At 56.1% G+C, this 20,840-nt stretch overlaps 1 protein-coding gene across 1 annotated transcript; it reads left to right on the forward strand.

The window, feature by feature from the left end:
• Positions 1–225: 225 nt before the first annotated feature.
• On the forward strand, positions 226–18,058 carry CYGB (cytoglobin). Its single transcript, XM_058038973.1, has 3 exons — positions 226–719; positions 11,510–11,741; positions 13,476–18,058. The coding sequence occupies exons 1-3, from the start codon at positions 577–579 to the stop codon at positions 13,638–13,640; spliced, it is 540 nt and encodes a 179-aa protein (XP_057894956.1). The 5' UTR covers positions 226–576; the 3' UTR covers positions 13,641–18,058.
• Positions 18,059–20,840: the final 2,782 nt, after the last annotated feature.

Consider the following 20,840-nt stretch of genomic DNA (forward strand, 5'->3'; position numbering starts at 1 on the left):
CTAACTTTAACTCAGCACTCTGGATTCTGAATTTCCTCTGAGCTGTTTACAAAGGGCTGGAAAAAAAACTTCCAGCACTACCTCCCCCCCGCCAGCCCCGTCCTGATATTGCCCAGAACATCTCTCTCATCCCTCCCTTTCAGGGAGGAAAAAAAAAAAAAAAAGGAAAGGAGGGAGGAGTGGGAGAGAGGAGGAGAGAGGGAGAAAGTGAGCTCACGTTCACACATTGGTGAAGAGGCTGGTCTTGCAATGCCTTTGAATATTTTACTTTTAGGCAGTTCCTCATCAGTCAGCCACACACATCCGAGGCGAGCTGAAGCTAACTACAGCCATGGACAGCACTAGGAGATCTCACATCTAATCGCACGCATCGTTCCTCCGGGATATTCTTGAAATTCCACATCCAAACACGCTGACAGCAGCTGCACTCACACACACACACACTCACACACACATCCACACGCCGCAGAGCCGCCGAGCAAACACCTTGTCTGTCCTCTCGCAGGATATACCCGCTCACACACATCTCTCTTTATCTCCTCCTGGCTTCCCGGAGGATCCTGCCGGCTGTTTTTCATGGAGAAAGTCCAGGGAGAAATGGAGATTGAGAGATGGGAAAGAAGTGAAGAAATTTCAGACGCAGAAAAAAAGGTCATTCAAGAGATATGGAGCAGAGTATATGCAAACTGCGAGGACGTTGGGGTCTCCATACTCATCAGGTATTTAAAAAAACAAACCGAAAAAAAAAAAAAAAAAAAAAAAAAAAAAAAAAAAAGGAAGCAGCAAATCCAACTGAATCTCTATATAGCTCAGAAAGAGGCAGAACAATATATAGAACTGAGTGGAGATGAATGACAGCGAGTGGGGAGCTGGCTGGGTGTATTTGCTGCCTGGGAGCAGGGAGGGATTCGCAGCACTCCTCGGATTCCCACACCTTTGAGCCGGGGGGAGCAGGGCAGCCTTGCCGGGGGCTTTGGGGGGATGCTCCGTGCTGAGGTCACCTCACCGCGGGGCCGGGGGGCGGCGGAGGCGGGGGCAGCTCAGCCCCGGTGCGGGCGGGTCGGGGCTCCGCGGTTCTTGGCTCCCCCCGGGTCCGGAGCAGGCTGGCGGGTGAAATAATGCGAGTCGGGAGCCAAGATAAAAGCCAAGCAGGTGTGTCTCCCAGGGCACCATCTGTCCCTCCGGCGGCAGCGTCGGCGGGAAGGAGAGCGGGGAAGTTGGGAAGGGAGGTGGGGGGCACGGGCGGGAGAGGGGCAGGGGGGGACAGCGGCCCCCGAGGGGGGTGTGGAGCATCTCCCGAGGGCAGTGGGGCACAGAGAGCAGCTCAGAGCTCTGCACCTGCCGCCAGAGCAGGGGAGATGCTCTGGAGGTGGGGGTTCTTGTGTTGTCTGAGAGTAAAACCATACCCAGGGACACCGGGAAAGAGCCAAGTGGGAATCCCACAGGCACTGGGAGTTTGGGGTATCAGTGGGGTATGGCACCAACTGTTTCCCTTATTGAGGAGGGCAAGGAGAGGGGCAGGTGAGATGCCTGCAATGGTCAAATAGCAAAGATCCTGTCCAGAGCCACACTGCTCATCCCTGGGGTCAGGAATGCTGGGATGTCCCTGGTCAGACCCCACCTGGACCAAAACCAGGCACCCCAGGTATGGGTTGGGTCTTCCCCCTTTTCTCCTGCACCAGGGCGCTGTGGGTGTGCAGAGAACCCCTTGGAAGGACGTGCTGTACACTAATAATCATCTGAAAGTTTTCCAATTGACTGAGCCAAAGCTCTGAGCCCACAGGGTCTGCAGGGAGCAGAGACTCCCTGGACATCACAATGAGCAGAGCCAGTTCCCCTCCAGGCTCATGCCAGCACTGCAATGGGATTTTCTTACCAAGACCCCTCTGCAGATTCCAAAATGACACTGGAGCCCCCTCTCCACCTCCTTCACAAACATTTCCTTCTCTCAGAGCCAGCTGATGGCTGAGCCCATTCTCCCATGGCTCCCAGTCTGTGTGGGCAGTCAGGGCAGTCAGGAGGGGTGACAGCTCCATGGCTGGGACACCAAACCTACCTAGGCTGGCTCTGAAGCAGAAATTGCAGCAATCTGGGGGTTATAAGATTCCCCTCAGCCCCATCTCACAAGGTTCAGCTCATGGCTTGGCCACCAGCCATGCATGGCCAGCCCCTTGCCCAGCAGCTGGGTCATGCCACGGCCCCATCTGCCAGCCCTTCCAGCTGCCCACTGCCCACAGACACCGGGAGGGTGGCTCTGTGCCCGTGGCTGGCACCCAGGGACTCATGGCAATGCCATGGGGGTTCACCCAGGGCAGCTCATTGCTTTTGGAGTCCCCACGGTGCTTGGGGCAGGGCTGGGCGTGAGGAGAATCGAGGTGTGGCAGTGGGGACGGGGTGGCCGAGCTCTGGTCCCAAGTCAAACTTTCCCAGCAGAAGTTTTTGGTGCAGTTTGGGTTTTTTTTTTTTAATGCAGGCAGAGCTGTGCACTGTGGTGAAGGTTTTCGCCTGCTGTGACAACAGGGCAGGGCAGAATTGCCTGCTAGGGTGAACCCTGGCTCTTTGGGAGCCTTTCCATCCTTATTCATGGCACGTGCCCTGCACATCCCAGCTAAATCCATCACCTGCTCCCTCAGCCAGAGCTTCCCTGGGATGCTTAAAGTGAGGTCTGGCTTTGTGCATAGTGATGCCATTTGGGTGAGGAACCATCCCCTCCAGCAGTGCTGGCTGGAGCCGCAGATCCACACGGCACAGCGGGTTTGTGTCCCCACGGTGACAACCCCTGTCCCCAGGGAGCTTTGGGCAGCGCTGCTCTGAGCCCCCTGTGAGCTCTGAGCTGCACCTGAGCTCCCTGGGGAAGGAGCACGTGGAGGCCGAAAGCAGGGCAGCCCTGGCCGGGGCTGGGAGAGCAGGGATGGGAAAGGAGGGGAGCCCTGGTCGGGGATGGGAGAGCAGGGCAGAGAAAGCAGGGATGGGAAAGCAGGGATGGGAAAGCAGGGATGGGAAAGGAGGGATGGGAGTGCAGAATAGTCCTGGCCGGGGATGGGAAAGCACGGTTGGAAAAGCCCTGGCCGGGATGGGAGAGCAGGGCTGGGAAAGCAGGGATGGCAAAGCAGGGATGGGAAAGCAGGGCTGGGAGAGCAGGGATGGCAAAGCAGGGATGGGGAAGCAGGGATGGGGAAGCAGGCATGGGAAAGCAGGGATGGCAAAGCAGGGCAGCCCTGGCCGGGCATGGGAGCACAGGGATGGGAGCTCACGGCAGCCCTGGCAGGGGCACGGAAGGCAGAGCAGCCCTGGCCGGGGCCGGGAGCCCGCGCTGCCGCTGCCCCAGCTGTGCTCACATCTGGCAGAGCCGCGGTGGAAGTGGGTCACGCGTGGGGGCCGCCGGGAGCCCGGGCCGTGATTCAGCAGCTCCAGAGGTCGGGGCTGGGGAGGGGTCGGTGCGAGGTGACCCGCCCAGAACATTTTGGGTGGGTACAACAGGGGCTGGGAGCTGCCCCAGCAGCCTCTGCTTCACCAGAGCCAGCCTGGTGCTCCTGCTCACCTCGCGAGGGAAACTGAGGCAGAAAGGGTTTGGCACAGGTGTGGCCAGGGAGAAGGAAGGGGCTGCGTGACTGTGGACCCCTTTTAGTGCAACCCCCATGGGCAGAGTGGTGAGAGCAGGCGAATCTGTCAGCACTTGTGGCTGGGGTTGTGACCGGGGCCCTGGCTGTGCCTGGTGGCAGAGGGCCTGCTCCTGCTTACCTGCTCCATCCCCTCCCCATCCCTTCAGGGCAGGGAATTGCATTTTCCCCTGTGGGAAGGGCTGGGGGGGTTGCAGCACTTCTGAACTGAATGTGGGGCCTGATCCTGTGCTCCGAGGCTGGAGGCAGGGGGGCAATGCCCACCCAAAGGCAGCGATGGGGGATCTGCAGTGCTGCCATCCTGCAGGAACCCAGCCCAGCTCCCTCTGTCCCCAGCCAGTGGGGAAACTGAGGCACAGAGCTGGGCACCATGTTCCCATCCCTCGTGGCTGCTGCTGGTGTTTGAACCCACAGCAAACCCCGGGGTCCTGCCCTGGCACGAGGAGTCCCTGATCCCGCAGAGCTCTGGGAGCCCGGAGGACACAAACAGGGATGGTGGGGACTGTGGCTGAGCAGCCACCGCATCCTGGGAATGTGCGCTCTGTGCTTCAAACGCTGTCGCTAATTGACAATTTCCTCGGTGGGGAGCCTCGCCCCGGAGGAAGCAGAGGCTCCTCGCCACGCTCATCTTCCTCCTCCCCCCCGGGAGCTCTGGGGCCTCTGCAGGCTCCATCTCACAGCGGCCTTAACCCTTGCTGGGGCTGGGGCTGGGCTGGAGCTGGGCTGTGCTGGGGATGCTCACCTGGGGCTGGAGATGGAGCTGGGGCTGGGACTGGAGCTGGAGATGGAGTTGGGGCTGGAGCTGTGCTGGGGATGCTCACCTGGGGCTGGAGATGGAGATGGGGCTGGAGCTGGGACTGGAGCTGGAGATGGAGCTGGAGATGGAGCTGGGGCTGGAGATGGAGATGGAGATGGAGATGGAGCTGGAGATGGAGCTGGGGCTGGAGATGGAGATGGAGATGGAGATGGAACTGGAGATGGAACTGGGACTGGAGCTGTGCTGGGGATGCTCACCTGGGGCTGGAGATGGAGCTGGGGCTGGGCTGGGGATGCTCACCTGGAGCTGGGGCTGGGCTGGAGATTGAGCTGGGACTGGGGCTGGGCTGGAGCAGGAGCAGGAGCAGGAGCAGGAGCAGGAGCAGGAGCAGCTCACCTGGGGCTGGAGCAGGAGCTGGGGCTGGGCTGGAGCTGGAGCAGGAGCTGAAGCTGGAGGAGGAGCAGGAGCTGCTCACCTGGGGCTGTGCCTCCTTCTGAGTGGTTCCCAAGTGGGCTGGCTGGGAGCCCTGGGCTGAAGCTCCTCTGTAGCCTCCCCATGCCCCTGGGCTCGTTGCTGTGCCTCAGTTTCCCCGTCTCTTATGCAGTAATGAGTCCTTTTTGACCCCTCCCTCAGCACAGAGCTCCCAGGGCAGCCTTCAGAGCCTGCTGTGCAGGGCAGGAGCCCTCAGCCTGTGGTTGTCCCTCCCCAGGGTCCCCCTTTTCTCCTTCCAATAGTTTATTGCCAATACTGTGACACAGGGCTGGGCAATGCCAACACCCGGGGGTGGCTCAGCCCTCCACAGCACACAGGGGCTGGGAGCAGCCCGGGGTGAACACCAGAGGGGGTTTGGGACCCCCTGAGCTTTGCAGAGCCCAGCTAATCCCAGCAGCCAGGGCTGAGAGCTCAGCCTGCTCCCACACCCACACCCACGTACCACAGGCACAGATGTGAGAGCACAGAACTTGATGGATTCCAGAGGGGATAAAACCCGGGGATAGCTCCTATAGATCCCAGGAGAGTCTGGACCAATGGTGATGCCATGCCAAGTGCATGCAAGGCGAGCTGGCTCAGCCACCACAGGCTGTGCCACCTCCTCAGGGCTTCTCCATCCCTCTGCTCCCTCTGTCTGCACTTCAGAGCCATCAGCTTTCCAAATTTCCACCTTCTCCATCGCTCCTGATGTGCTCTTTCCCCCTCAGGAGGGGTAGGAGGGGAAGCAAAATGCTTGCCAATGCAGGATCAGGCCCCTGGATTTTGGATTTTGGTTGCTGCTTAGTCTGAGCAAACACACCTGGACTCAGACACTTTGCAAAGAGCTTTAAAATATGAAAGCACTCCTTGGATGCCAGATGTTATTGTGAGTTCTAGGTTAAAATAGCAAAAAAATCTGACTAATGAGTGTGGCAATGCAGAAAAACCTTTTTTTTTTTCTTTTTTTTCCAGCTGAATCAAAAAAGTATGGGTTGAATCTATCCAAAAATGGCATTTAAAGAAGTGATTTTGCAGCTGCCCCCAAAGCCAACATGTGTTTTGTGGAGGCGTCCATGGGGACAGGCTGATGAAGGACACATTTCAGGGCACAGTGGCTCAGGGAGATGCAAAATCTCTCCTTGCAAAGGGCCCAGTGGAGACCAGCAGCAGTGAAACCTGTCCCACACTCATGAATGGTGGTGAGAGATGTTTTGGGAGATGTTTTTGTGGGGACAAGGAGAGCCAGAGAGGGACACAGGCGCACATAAGGGACATTTCCCAGCTAACAACCACTCCGTGAGCACTGAGGGGGCGAGTGAGGGTTTAACAAGCTCAGTCTCAAAACAGCCCCTTCTCCTATGGCTGCATTGTCTCTGAGCACAGCTCCCAAGGCAGCTGCGTGGGGATCCCTGTGGCACAACCTTGGCACTGCCAGCAGCTCTTGGGACATCCAGAGCCTTCCCCATGGCCAAGGATGGCAGTAGGAGAGCTGGGAATGTTACTGAGATGAGGATTAGTGGGATTCCTAATTCCTGAGGAGGGATGGGCTTGAAAATTGGTCAAAGAAGTTTAAGTTCATGGGCAGGCTCAGGGGGCAGTGCTTGGAGCAATGGGTGGTTTGCTAGAGGGGGGATTTATTGATATGGATGACAGAAGTTTGGGTTGGATAATTAAAGAGAAATGTGGCCCAACCTGCCAGCAGCTCTTGGGATATCCAGAGCCTTCCCCATGTCCCCTGTCCCCGTGCTGCCCTTGCATCACTTCCAAGACATGCAGGGGTAAAAAATCCCACTCAGCACCCACCAGGACACCCGTGACCAAGGCAAGCAAAGGCTCAGGGGGTGAGCAATGTGCCCGGGCAGTTTCCCTGCCTGTGGCTAAGGATGGGTCGGTCCCAGCGGTGACAATTCCCCTCCAGGGCAGGCGGGGAGGGCCGAGCCCCGGCCGGCCCCATTAATGAGGCTGTGGCAGAGCTTCGGGGCTCATTTAGGGCAGGGAAATTCCAGCACAGCCCCGGGCAGGCTGGCAGGGTGCCTGGGGAACGCTGAGTGCCAGCTGGCTGCCCATCCTGCCCGAGCTGAGCCTGCTGGAAATCACCACGGGAGCGTTGGAGGGGAGAGGTGGTGATGGGCAAAGCCACACACAGGCTCACAGTGTGAGTGGAACATGGACCACGTTCTTGTGGATGGGTCTTACCCCCCTCTGTACCCAGCCAGGGGTGTTCTTCCTGCTCCAAGGGAGGTGGGTCTCCAGAGACATGTGGGGAAGCCTCTTTGGTGCTGTTAATTCATTTCTCCTATGAAAGATGTCCTTATCCCTGCCCTAAAGGTTCATCTGTGCTTCGGTTGAATCCTCACGTGGGGTAGGGAAAAACAACAGCAATGAGGACTTGGAGGTGTGGGCTGTGCACACAGAAGCGAGCAGGACCTGCCCCAGGGGGTTTCTAGCTCATGTCCAAGTGTATTTGGTGGAATCTTTGCTGAGGAATCTGCTCCCAGCCTCCCCGGGGTGTCCTGGTCCCTCTGCCTTGGGCACTGGGGCATCACAGCCCCTGAGCAGGGTTCAGTGCTGTGCTGGATTCTGCTCCCAAGGCTCTGCAGTGGGGTGTGGGCTTCACCTGGAGCAAGGCCAGCTACACCTTTCTCTCAGCTGCAGAAGAAGTTGAATTTAGCATTAGTGTGTGGAGGGGGACTTGGCCCTTTTCCCTCCCGTGGCAGAGCTGGAGATGTTTCCCACCACCATCCCCACCTGTCCAGGAGCTTTCAGAGAGAGGACACAGCAGCAGGCAGGCACCATCCTCTTCCTACTCACTGCATTTGCCTTTTTCTGCCTCGCTGAGCTGTAGCATCGACATGGCTGAGACCTTCCTCACCCTGGGCTGTGTAAACCCAGCAGCCTGAAAAGGGGATGATGGGCTACAGGTGGCTGGGAGGAGCAGGGGGAACGTGCAGGCAAAGCTGTGAGCCAGCCCTCAGCATAATAATAAATAGCAGCAGCACACAGCACCTGCCTACCCTTTATCAGCTGCTTTGTGGGCACCCCAGAGAGGAGCTGGAAGGAGAGGTTTGAAAGGGACACAGAGGCTCCAGGCTGCCTTAGAGTCTCTCCCACGTAGAGGGACGAGGCGAGAGAAAACATGAAAGCATTGGTAGGTTGAGTCACCAACCCTGGAGGGATTCAGGAGATGTGGAGATGTGGCACTTGGGGATGTGCCTTAGTGGTGGGCTTGGCAGGGCTGGGTTAAGAGCTGGACTTGGTGATCCTGAAGGCCTCTTCCAACCTAAATGATTCTGCTGAAGCCTCCCAGCAGATCTGCGGGCTCATGAGCATTTTCACCCCACAGTTTGCAAACAGGGGAAGTGAAGCAGCAAGGGTTCAGGTGCTTGGGGGGACCAGGCAGCACCCAGGTGTCCTCTTTCCAGCTGGGCTTGGAGGTTTCCTCCATGCAGGATTTGCTCTGTGTGCTCTGGGGAGAGGGAGGAAGCTGGGGGAGATGGAGGAGATGCCTCTCGTCCCTAACAGAAAACAGGTTTCCAGTAACTGCAGTGGGTTTGCACCTTAATTATTTCCTTTGGCTCTGCTACTGGGAATGGTTGTGTCCTTAAAGTTGTTACAAGGGCAAAAGAGAGAGGAAAAGCAATCCTGACATCCTGTCCTCTGGGTCCAGATGTAGCTGGCAGAGTACAAATTAGCGGGTGGAGAATGGAATCGCTTAAAAAGAAATTTAATGAGATCGGTATGCAGGCATCTGGTTCCCATCAATCATCATTTTGTGTGATATGCAATGGTAAATATCATCTTTTAATGACTCTGATGCAGGAAAAAAAAGCCCAAACCACACACACGAACACACAATGATCCAAAACCCTTCCAGAGCCCGAGAGGTTTGAAATCTCCAAATTTTCTGCAGATGGAAAAACCCCAACAGACACCTCTTCTAACTCACTATTGTTGGAGTATTTTATTTCTTTTTTTTTTTCCTCTCCTTTCCTTTGGTTATATTTAACCTTTGTGTTAAATTAATCTTCTCTGTTTATTAACAACTACCACTGAGTGAGCCTCCTTCCCTCTTCTCTGTGCTTTGACAGCTCAAATATTTGCTCCAGGCTGAAGTTCTTGCTGCAGGCGCCTGCTGCACTCCAAGGAGAGGTGGCTGCAGGTCTCTGGCCATCCATAGGTTTGCTCCTGAAGATGTTTTGGGCTCCTCTGTTTCAGTTCTCCACCAAAGAAATCCAGCAGAGACAGGACTGAACGCATGAGCTGAGGGTTTGCTGGTTTTCCATCCCCTGGGAAAGCTGCTGGGCTCAGCTCCCACAGGGGCATCAGCCTGAGGGTCTGCAAAGCAGGGACAGGTTGGAAAGCAAGTATTTGGATCTTTCATTGGTCTGGTTTCATACAGGTTGGGGTATTTTGATGGTTGAACCAGGCTTTGCTCCTGGCAGAGCTGGCCAAAGTGGGGAGAGGCGGAGGTGATGGTCCCAGGGTCTCTTTTTGGCCCTTCTCTTGTTGGAGACAAACTGTGAATCCTCATGGTGCAGAGCTCTGTCCCCCCTTGCTATTCCCTTCGTGGTTCAGACCAGGAATTTTTCTCGACTCGTTTCCCATGCCTTGAGAAGATGCTGCCCTTCAGCTGAGATCAAGCACAGCTTTTCAGGGAGCTTCCCATGGTCTGGGGTGCAGAGGCTGAGGCATGCAGGGAGCAGCTGGCAGCCTCCATTCCCTGCCTGGGGCAGCAGGTCCCACTCCCAGGGCCATCCCTGGCTCCCAGGGCCATCCCTGGCTCCCAGTGCCTGGGGGCAGCCTGTGAAGGGGGAAGATCCACCAAGGCATGGTCAAACCCACAGGATGAGCCCTGCTGGAGCTGGAGAGCTTTGCTGGGTGACTGCAGCTGCAACACCTTGAATGGAGGTGGGGAGGGATGAGATGGGGACTGAAGGATGCTGAGTCCAGCTGGAAAAAATGGTTCCATTGAGCCAGAGAGGAACATTTGCCCTTCAGTGGGGAAATGCGCGGGGCAGCAGAAGTCTGAGATGCTGGGTTGATGTTATCTGTGAAGGCCTGGCCAGCTCCATCCCCCAGCACCTCTCTGACAGCTCTGGGCTGAAGGACTGAGCATCTCTGTGGCAGCAGGAGCTGGAGACAGCCAGGCCTGGGAGTGATTTCTGCCGACAGGGACCAGATGTGTCAGGAGGAGCTGTGCTGGGGGGAGGAGGCCGCACGACAACAAGAGGAGTTTTGTCATGGGTCCCCTCTGGGTTTCAAAAGCAACACCTCATCTCCCCCTTCCACCTTCCTTCCTCCCCCACCCTTTCTGCCACACATTCTTCACACCTCCAAAACCTATTTTGGGCCATCTGATGAATCCCAGCTGCCTGGGGAAGCAGCAGGAGCCGTGGTGCACTCCAGGCACAGCTTCAGCCGCTTCCTTGGCAATGCCCCCAAGCTTTCACAAGCCAAGGGAGCGGGGGAAGGAAGGGAGGGAGGGGGAAAAGGAGGATAACAAACCGGTAAAGGAGCCTGGTACTCAATATTGTGATTATTCACTGAGTGGTGAGTGGGGAAGAGGATCCCACCTGGTTCTGGAGAGAAGGAGTGATGGTTGGAGAGAGAGGTGGGATGGGTTCAGGCTCCTGTGGTTTGGAAACAGGGTTGGGGAGGGGAGCAGGGAGTCTGCCTGGAGCCAGGGATGATGGGCACAGCCTGGGAGCACTGTGCTGCCTCCTGAGCATCCTCCAGCAGCCCAGGAGCCAGGGAGAGCCCTGTAGGAGGGAGGGAGCTGGGTGACAGAGGGGAACCAGCACTGATGTGGTTCTCTCCTGCAGAAATTCAGTGGAAGGGGGTGGTTTATGTGAGTCAGGTGTCAGCCCCAGCTGCAATCCTGGCATGGGTGGTGTTGGCATTGGTGGCTCCAGCCCTGGTCCCTGTTACCTTGTGCCCTTTAATTCCCTGTCCCCTCCAGCCCTCTGCCTCCCTGGGGAGCTCAGCACATCAACTGTGACCACAACTTCATTTCTTTCAGCTGCATTTCATTGGGGTTGATTTAATCCTGCAGAAAAGAGGGTCCCCAGCCCCCCCCACAGAGGGGCTGATGAGTTTTTGGGGTATCCTTGTGCTGGGAAAAATGTCCCAAATGAGCAGTGACATCAGCTCAGGCCTTAGGTCCTGCTGGACACTCTGGTGGGGCTGATCCATGAAAGGTGGACAAGGGGAGACTGTTCTGGGTGGCAATGCAGAAATAAAGCCCATGGGGGCAAGGAAGAGGGGCAAGGAGAGGCTGGATGGGATAAAGAGAGGTTTTCATGCTCATCTCCAGCTCTCTGAGGCAGGATGTGCTGTTCTGATATATGTGGGCACATATCCAGAATCTGGCACGCCTGGGTGGCATCTCTGGGCATCAAGAACTCAGTCTTGCTTCTGCTTTGAGGATGAATATCCAGCTGTGATGACCTTGTAGCAGATGGGGTTTGGGGAAAAGGCATCAACCTTCTTGTTTTCAGGCAGCTGAATGCTGCAGCTCCTGGGGAATTTGATAGCAAAATCAGCCTTGGCTGTGTGAGACACAGGGGATGGATTCCACCATCTCCATCCCCTGTGCTTTGCTTCAACCCCTCAGCCTGCTCTCCCCCTGCTGATGGCATTTCATGTCTGCTCTTTCTGGAAGGTTTTTTGTGAACTTCCCCTCGGCCAAGCAGTACTTCAGCCAGTTCAAGCACATGGAGGACCCTCTGGAGATGGAGAGGAGCCTGCAGCTGCGCAAGCACGCCCGGAGGGTCATGGGGGCCATCAACACCGTGGTGGAGAACCTCAACGACGCTGAAAAGGTCTCCTCTGTGCTGGCCCTGGTGGGCAAGGCCCATGCCCTCAAGCACAAAGTGGAGCCCATCTACTTTAAGGTAAAGGATAGATGTGACCGTGTCCACAGGGGTCTGAGGTTGAGGGAGGAGATGAGGATCTGGCTCCATGTCTCAGAAGGCTGATTTATTATTTTATGATATATATTACATTAAAACTAAACTAAAAGAATAGAAGAAAGGATTTCATCAGAAGGCTAGTGTCTTGGTTTGAAAAGACAGGAGTCTGCTAAGGAAGGCAGGAGCCTCCCCTGAAATGGAGAATGTAAACCCTCCCCACCCCTCCCAATTGCTATACATTTTAAATTAAGGGGCTCTCAGGCAAAAATATGGGAGCAGGAAATAACAGCTCTTTAACAGGGAAAGGAAAAAAATAAAAAGATAAAATAAACAATGCAGTACACTAGAACAACACTGACAGAGTCAGAACCCAACCTGACACCCTGTGGGTCAGGCTGTTGGCAGCAGTCCCATTGGAATTGTGGCTCAGCCCTCCTGCAGTGTCAGGGGTGGTTCTGCTGGAGCAGGGATCCTGTAGAGAAGGATGTATTCTTCCTCTGAAGATCCAGGGGAAGAAGAGGCAGCTGCTGCTCCTCTGGGGAATGCAGTGGAGAAGCTGTGCTGGTGTTCCAGAATCTCCAGATTCTATCCAGGTAGGAATGCTTGGCTCCTCCCTCTGGGCTCCCATCTCCCAGTGGGATGCTGTAGTTCTTATCAGCCATGCAGGGACATTCAATAGCTGTTATCAGCAGATGTCCCCTCCCAAGGGAGGAGTGATTGTGGTCACTCAGAGAGAGAGATAAGGAAAACTGCCTACTTGACAAAGGTAATCTGCCATACAGATGCTAATGAAAACATCTTGCATTGCAATCTTCAACAGTTAGCTAAGAATAGAATAAGAAGGAATGAGAACAAAGTTTTGTGGCTCGGACTCTCTGTCTGAGCCAGGTGACTGTGACTGGCCATTAATTAGAAACAACCACATGAGACCAATCACAGATGCACCTGTTGCATTCCACAGCAGCAGATAATCATTGTTTACATTTTGTTCCTGAGGCCTCTCAGCTTCTCAGGAGGAAAAATCCTAAGGAAAGGATTTTCCATTAAAAATGTCTGTGACAGATAGGAGCAAAATAACCTTGGGGCTTCTGCAGGAACGGGGCAGGGGAGCAGGAGCTGTGTGAGCTGGTGCTGCCTGGCCTTGGCTGGGTGTGGGGCTGCTCCCCACACAGCTGGAGTGTCCCACTGTGGCACTGTCCTGTGGAGACCACCCTGCCCACACACAGCCTGTGCCAGAGCACCCAGTGCCTCCCCTGCCCAGGGAAGCCCACCTGGCTGTGCCCATGTTTGTGGCTGTGTCCCCCTTCTAGAAATTAGACACGATAGCAGGGACTCAATTAGTTGGCTAATTAGCCCCCCTCCGGCTCTGCTTGGTTTCTTTCTGATGGGAATAATAACCCCAAAATCACATGCTTGATCCCCATTTCACTCAAGAGTTGGGCTTGATGATGCTCATGGGTCCCTTCCGGCCTGGAATATTCTGTGATTCTGTGAATAATTTGGGGTGCCCAGACTGGGGAGATGCCTCAGCCTGCCAGCAGCTCCCTGCTCTGCTGCCTGTCCTGGCTGCTCCCAGGGCTGTCACAGACCTCCAGCACATCTGTGTCCTACAGACAGCAGCAGGATTCAAGTGGTTTTGTAGGAAAAAGCCAAATTTGCTGTGAGCAGCTCCCTGGCAAGTTATTAACCCCTTCCTTGCTGTCTGCCTCCCCTCAGAAACTCACTGGTGTGATGCTGGAGGTGATTGCTGAGGAATACCCCAACGACTTCACCCCCGAGGCACACGGAGCCTGGACCAAGATGAAGACCCTCATCTGCACCCATGTGACAGCAGCCTACAAGGAGGCGGGCTGGGCTCAGTACCCCACTGCCACCCTGTGAGCGCCCAGGGGGCCACCAGAGGGGCAGGGAGGGCTTTGCTCACCCCAGGACTTCGCTCTGGTCTCCTCTCAAGATCTTTGCTCGGTTTGGGGAGCCCGGCAGGGCCAGTTCTGTCAGCTGCCAAGTCACAATTTGATCTCCATGGGGTTTAAAAACAAACTAAACAAGCCAAAAAAAGCCACAGAACCATGAAGGGTGTGGGTGGGTCGGGGTGAAGCAGTTGCAGGGGACGCTGGAAGGAGATGCAGAGGGTGAGGGGAGAGCTTTGGTTGTTGGCTCCATCTTCCTGTCCTGGCCTGTCCATCACCACCTCCCAAATCCTGCACCTCACTTGCACCATCTCAAAGCCCCTTGCACAAGTGCTGCTGCCCCGTTCACTGATGAACAACACAACCCTCATTTTCCACGTGAGGCCCCTGGCTAAAGCTGGAGCCCCTGACTGCACCGAGAACTTTGCTTTGCTTTGCACTTTGTGTGTCACCTGGCAGGGCTGACTGCCAGAGCCTCTCTGGGTGCTCCAGGTGGGCAGCAGAGCTCACCTGTGCAGTCACCCACAGTCCCTGTCCTGGGCTGGCTGCTGCAGCCCCTCTGGGCTGGGAGAGAAGCTGCCCCACAGCCCCAGAGAGGGGAAGGAGGGGGATGCCCTTGGGGGATCCCTCATGGCTCAGAGCTTGGTGTGTGGGTGGGATCCCTGTGCCGCAGGTGGGGAGCTGGTGAGTCCCCCCACAGCTCCCTGAGGAGGGGTTTGGATGGAGCATGGTGTGCCCTGGGAGCTGCTGTGTGTCGGTCTGTCTGTCCTCTCAGTGACAAGGGGGGTCAGGCTGTGATTAGGAGGAGGAAAGATGGCACAGACACATCAGGAGGGATTCTGGTTATGAGGAAAGGTCCCTTCTTTGTTAACATCCATAAATACCTTGTACACATTCCTGCCCTCATGGTGAGACTGGGCTCCTCCAAACAAAGTGCCTGGTAGAAATCAGCCCATGCAGGAGCTGAGTCCCTCCTGGGGACAGCAGTGCTCCTGCCTGTGCCTGACAGAGGCTTCTCCCACACCCCCCAAACGTGGCTGCAGGGCTTGGAGCACTCATCCCTCCTCCAACACCAACTCCTCCTGAACCTCCGGGTCAGTCTGCCTGGTTTGTGCCTCAGTTTCCCCTGCAGATATGAAAAAGGGAGGAGGAGGAGCAGCCCCATGTCCTCCTGCCCACATGTGGTTGGATTCATAACATTTCTGGGAACTGAATGGCAAAGGATTGAGGATGAAATGCCAGATGTGCTGGGAAGCTTTGGAATCCTTGGCACCCAATATTTCCCTGAAGGCCTGTGCTATTTTTAGAGCTCAGGCGTCTAGGGCAATGTTATCTGTGGCAGTGGGAGGAGGGTTCCCTTTGAGATTCCCTCTGGCCTGGCTCCACCGCTGTCCTGGAGAGCTGGCAGCTCCTGAGAGAGCCCAGCTCCTCTCCTGGTGCCAGCTGGACAGGCAGCCAGCCCAGAGCTCCACCTGGCATCCCCACAGCCACCCTGGGGCCATCCCTCACCGTGGGTCACTGCCCCAGGCTGACCTCCCTCCTCCAGAGCAGACAGACAGACAGAACCTCCTGCTTGGCTCACCTGTGCTTTCCACCACCCCCAGGAACAAAACAGGTTTATTGTGTCTCAAAACAGCCCCAGGACTCCAATAATGTCACTGCAGCCACTCTGGCCTTGCAGTGCTTTCCTTCCTGCATCCCACAGTGCCACTGATGGAGAGGAGCAATGGGGCCTGGGGCAATGGCACCTCCTGGGTGGCACCAACAGCTGGGCACAGCTGTCCTGGGTATGGCAGGGTGCAGGGGGTGTGAAAGGGACAGGCACAGGGTGACAAGTGATGCTGCTTTGTTCATGGGGCTGTCAGAGTCAGCATGCCCAGAACCCAGCCCACAGCCTGCCCTGGTGGAGGTGCCAATGGCTGCAGCTCCAGCTCACTCTGGGCTGTCACAGAGGCTGCTCAGCCCTCAAACAGCTGCTGCTGCCTGGGTGGGGATGGATGGGAGAAGCCTGCTCAGCCATTGACTCCCCCCCAGTGCAGGGCTGGGAGGGATCCCTTGGATCAAGACTGTTAGGTGATGTCTGTGTGTGTGCACACCACGGCACTCACGAGCTCTGCTGGCTCCTGCCAAGGCCTGGGGGCCAGCAGCACACATTTCTGAGCAGTTCATGCACTCCCTGTGCTCTGCACATGCTGGGCCAGGGGTGTTTCTGTACAGGGATGTTTCCTCTTTAGACAAAATTTTGCACATTGACCTTTGAGGTTAATAATCTCCAGGTGGGAATTTTATTTTTGCAGCGCAAACCCTTCCCCTCCCTTCCCACAGCCAAAACTGGGCTCCCAGTCTGCAGAGAAGCCACTTTGGAGCGTCTGGAAATTCTCCATGTTCATACCCAACCTACCCTTGTGCCTTGGCTTTTGGGGGGCAGCAGCAGGGAGGTCCCCCCACCTCCCCATTAAACAGTGCTTTGGTTTCTCCTTTCTTTTTTTACATCCCCAGAAGAGTTGACCCACGGCCTCCTGCACCACGTGTGCGTGTGCTGGGCTTGGGGCTTTTTCCAGGCACTTTTTCCTAAAGCAGATCCAGATGTGTGCAGCTGCTGTCCCTCGAGGAGCACCCCCGATCAGCCGAATCGCAGCCCACTCCAGTAGAGGCAAACAAAACCACGTTTATTTTTATTTTTATCAGCTTGCTAGGAAGTGACACGGAGCAGGAGGGCGGCGGGGCAGGGCTCGGGAAGGGAGGAGGAGATGGAGATGAAACGAACGCCCCCTCTCTGCTCTGCTGAAACCCAGCACCGTCCTCATCTGGGGAGAGATAAAGATCAACAGAGCGAGGGAAAAGCGCCATTCCAGAGTGACAGGGCTGATAAATGCCGTGTGGCAGAGCAGCGAGGCAGGGGGGGGCATGTCCTGGCTCTGTGCACGGCTCTCTGGCACACATACCCACCCATGCACAGCCATTCCCTGTCACTGCCACCTACTGCTCCCTCAGTCCCTCCACAACTGATTGGGGGCCCCTTGTCCCCTTTTGTTCAGGTCTTGCTCTCTGGGGCTTGGCCTTTCACTCCTGGCACACTTAGGCCGAGCTAAGGGCACACTTAGGCCGAGCTAAGGGCACACTTAGGCCAAGCTAAGGGCACATGTAGGCCGAGCTAAGGGCACACTTAGGCCGAGCTAAGGGCACGCTTAGGCCGAGCTAAGGGCACACTTAGGCCGAGCTCTGCTCTCCTTGGGGGTGGCAGTTGGGGACCAGCTCTCAAACTCCTTTCCCCAGGGCTCGCAGGTGAGAAGTTGAGGCTCAGGGCATCGCTGCCAGCACATGCTGGGCCCAGCTGGTCTCTGCCCTGCACCCCCAGACCCAGCCAGCCCCTGGCTCTGCCAGCACCTTGGCATGATCATCAGGGCTGGGCCTGGAGCTGTGATCCAGGGGGAACGCCTCTGTGCCCCCTGCCAGAGGTGGGGAAATGCTGAGTGAGGGGGGATTTGGTGCCCCCCTTGAGCCCCTCATCCTGGCTCTCTCTGGCAGCACTGCTCCCATCAGCCAGCTCCTGTCCCCTCGCTGCAGCTCAGTGTTTGCTCAGAGGGAGCTGAGCCCTGGGGAATGGGGGCAGCACTGGGCTGGGATGGGGCACAGACCCACCCACCCTGTCCCCCCTCCATGGCTAACATTCATGGCAGGTTTAGCTCTGCAGACACCCCCCAACACCACCAGAACCCTTATGGGCCTCGTGCCACCACCCTCATCTTCTCTTGGGGATGACAAATCCCCAGGGCAGCCTGAGCTCCCCCAGGGGATCCTCTCACATCTCTGCCCCTTTGTCCCAGGAGAGAGGTCACAGTGTCCCCCCAGGGTCTGAGGGGATGCTCAGAGACTTCAATGGGGACCAGATTCCACCTGGCTGGACTCTGGTGCCAGAACTCAGCCTGCCCCTGGCCATGGGGAAGCTGCCCTGCTGTGGGGATCTGGGGCCAGCACCACCAATGCCAGGCACAGGGATCAAAGGGAAACCCACACGCTGACCTTGGACCAGCTGAGGGAAAGGGAGGGCCAAATCCACCCACCTGGCCTGACCTCTGTGCCAGGCTGCCAGTTATTTTCCATAGCTGAAGTTGTCTCTCAGTGTTGGTGTGTCTGCCCCAGCCCCAGCGTGCCCCACAGCCATGAGTGTGGTCAGATGTAACCCTGTGTCTCTCCTGTTCCTGCTGCAGATCCTGTTCATGTTCGTGTTCCTCGGCGCTTCCGTGCTGGTTTTATACCTGCCTTCCGTGTTTATGGGTGTAACTTTGGTTTTTTTCTTTTTGTAGGTTTTTAGTATGTTTGTAACCGGACAAAATGGTGTTATTAAACTGAAACTTGTATCTTCAGTGGATAAATCAATCAAACCCCTCTCCAGCTCTGCTTGGTTTCTTTCTGATGGGAAGATGAGGGGTGTTGAGGGCTGCCCCGTGGTCGTGAGAGTTCCTGCTCACTCTGAGGGAGTTTTTGGGCAGGAAAGCAGCAGCAAAGGGAGTGGATGTGCCCAGCAAGGGTGGTGGAGGTGGCTGGAGGCATCTCAGCAGTGCACTCCTGTGGGGAGGTGTAGGAGCATCCAGGGTAGGATGGTGGGGATGGATGGAGACGAGAGATCTCTGCAGCCAGGTCTGGAACTTGGGGTTCATTGCAAAGGGCCTGGGTGCAGGGCCCTGCTGGGAGCTGCCAGCCACAGCTCAGAGCAGGCTGAGAGAAGAGAGGGGGAGAGAGGGTGAGAGGGTAAGAGAGTAAGAAAGCAAAGGCATAAGAGAGTAAAAGGGGTAAGAGAATAAACGGGGTAAGAGAGCGAAGTTCCCATTACAATACCATAAATCTTCTTCTGTGTTGAATATTCTCATTCTCACTAACCAATCTAGTACAAGATACAAATCCTATAGCATTTACATACAGCCTATAAGAATCATTACATTACCATACTGGGTTACATTTTAAACCCTAAAATCTCCTCTTTGGGCCCCTTCTGCCGAGCTGTAGGGTCTGCTCTGACCTTGGACCTGCCTGCAAGAGAGGGCATTGTATCCCCCCCATCAAAAGGGGATCACCTTCAGCTGGCCACACCATTGTTTTCCAGTCGTTCAGTAACTGAGGGATCTCAAAGCTTGCTTTCATTTCAATCTCACTTATAGTTTCCATATTCTCAAAGTCTTTTGCCAGGCAATCATATTTATAAGGCTTTCCTGTTTCATCTTCCCCAACAGGGAGGGAAGGGTTTGCGCCTCTCCAGGCTCTTCACTTGGCTTCCAGGTACAAACCAGTAGGGTCTCTCCTGGATCAGGAGCTATTGCTGTGCCTCTGGCAGCCCAGCCAGTCCAAAGTGCTCACTGATGGCCAGAACGTGCAGCAGCCACGACCACCGAGGGCTGTGAGCCTGTTCCCAGCCTGTAAAAATAACAAACAGCTCCCTGAGCAGCAGCAGCAGCTCAGTTTTCCACGTCCCAGCCCCTGGTGGCTCCCCTGCCCCTCTCTGAGGCTGGGTCACGTTGCAGGGGATGGGTCCCAGACGGGCTGGGTCACTCTGTGGTTTGCCCCCGTGGGTCTCTCCAGCTCCCTCGTTTGCAAAACAGCCCCTCTCAAGTTCAGCTGACACTGGCCAGCCTTCCCAAAGTTGCTGGCAGAGGATGGACAGACAGACAGACAGACTTGTGCTATGGTCCCATAAGCTCCGTTGCCGTGGGATCCAAGGCCTGGAAAACAAATTCCAGCAATCCTGTTTATTGTGCTCCTCTTACCCTGAATCCAGAACAGTCTTCCAGGGGTGGGAAAGCCCATCCCACCAGGGTGGTAGAAAACAGCAGCACCTTACCACAACCAATTTCAAGGGGAGCAATCCCAGTTTTGGACTGAGCCTGGGGGGACACTGTTCTGAGAGGGAGGAGGGCAGAGATTGGTGCCTTGGAGGCTGCTCAGGGTCTTGGGGAGCCTGGTGCCAACTTCTCCATTTGGGCTGAGGGCAACAATGCTGCTCTCCAACCCCACATGTTGAAAATAACAGCAGTTGAGTGGTGCAGTTTTGCATGGGCAGGCACTTGAGCTACTCTGGAGTCCCCAAGCCACAATTAGAAGTGTGGCCTTGCAAGAGGAACCTTTTTCTTTCTCTACAGCTCCACAAAACTGAGCCCAGCTGTGGCCACAGAGAATGTGGGGAGGGGAATAAGTGCCTGGTTCAATCTGTCTTCTCCTGCTGTGTCTTTTCTTGTGGGGCAAAAAACCACTTGGTGCTGTTAATGTGATTAATAAGCCATCCTTGGAGTCTCTGCCACATCCTGTACACGCTTCCAGGCAGAAGTGAGCAGTCAGCAAAGCCTGCACACTGCCCTGCTCCAGATGGGAGCCATCAGCTGGGAAAGCACGAGCAGAAGGACTCAGCTCTGCAGTGGGGAGGCTGCAGTGGGCACCCAGAGCTCCCAGACCTTTGCACGCTGAGCTGAGAGTGGCCAGGCCCAGCAGTGGCCAGAGGCTGCTAAAATGGGGCTGTTTTTTTCTAACAGCTTGTTGAAAAGGAGCAGGGAATTTCAGCATTACCTTGCAGGGAGAAAATATGTACACAGCCCTTCACTTCATACTAATATTTACCCCCAGATCCTGTCACGTCAGGGTGCCTGTGACGATCACACCCTGACCCAGAGCCCGTGGCCTCACCAGAGCTCTGCAAGTGCTGCTGGAAAAGGAGCCTGAGGCTCACATGAGGCTCACACCACACCACAAAATCGGCCCAGGGGACAATGGGCTCACACCCTCACTGCCCTGTGCTCATGGAGTGCCAAACCCACCTTGTTCCCAAGTGTGCCAGCCTGGGGATGCTGCTGTCCACGAACCACCCTTTGTGCAAGGGAGCTGGTGGAGATTCAGCTCTGAGAAAGCACCTTGGTGGCCCCAGTGGTGTTTTGTGGGCTGGGAGATGGAGGGAAAGATGAATTGACAGCTCAGCCATGGCCCAGGGTGTGCTCCTGGTCCCCCTGCCCTGCTCCAGCTTCAGGAAAGCCTCTCCATCCACACCAGGGGTCACAGGGCCCAGTGCTCCCGCCCAAGGCCTGTCACAAGCTGGGGAATGGTGGCCCCACCATCCTGGTGGATCAGAGGTGACAGGCTGGGATCAGACAGGCATTCTGGGATCAGAGATGACACCTCTGCACCGTGT

The sequence above is a fragment of the Melospiza georgiana genome, chromosome 21, assembly GCF_028018845.1.
Source record: "Melospiza georgiana isolate bMelGeo1 chromosome 21, bMelGeo1.pri, whole genome shotgun sequence".
Taxonomy (NCBI): domain Eukaryota; kingdom Metazoa; phylum Chordata; class Aves; order Passeriformes; family Passerellidae; genus Melospiza; species Melospiza georgiana.

Bases quoted from the DNA above. Each gene is read 5' to 3' on its own strand.
- CYGB (XM_058038973.1), top strand. From the start codon at position 577: ATGGAGAAAGTCCAGGGAGAAATGGAGATTGAGAGATGGGAAAGAAGT. The intron at 720-11,509 runs GTATTTAAAAAA...TCTTTCTGGAAG, and splicing joins GGGGTCTCCATACTCATCAG to GTTTTTTGTGAACTTCCCCT. The intron at 11,742-13,475 runs GTAAAGGATAGA...GCCTCCCCTCAG, and splicing joins TGGAGCCCATCTACTTTAAG to AAACTCACTGGTGTGATGCT.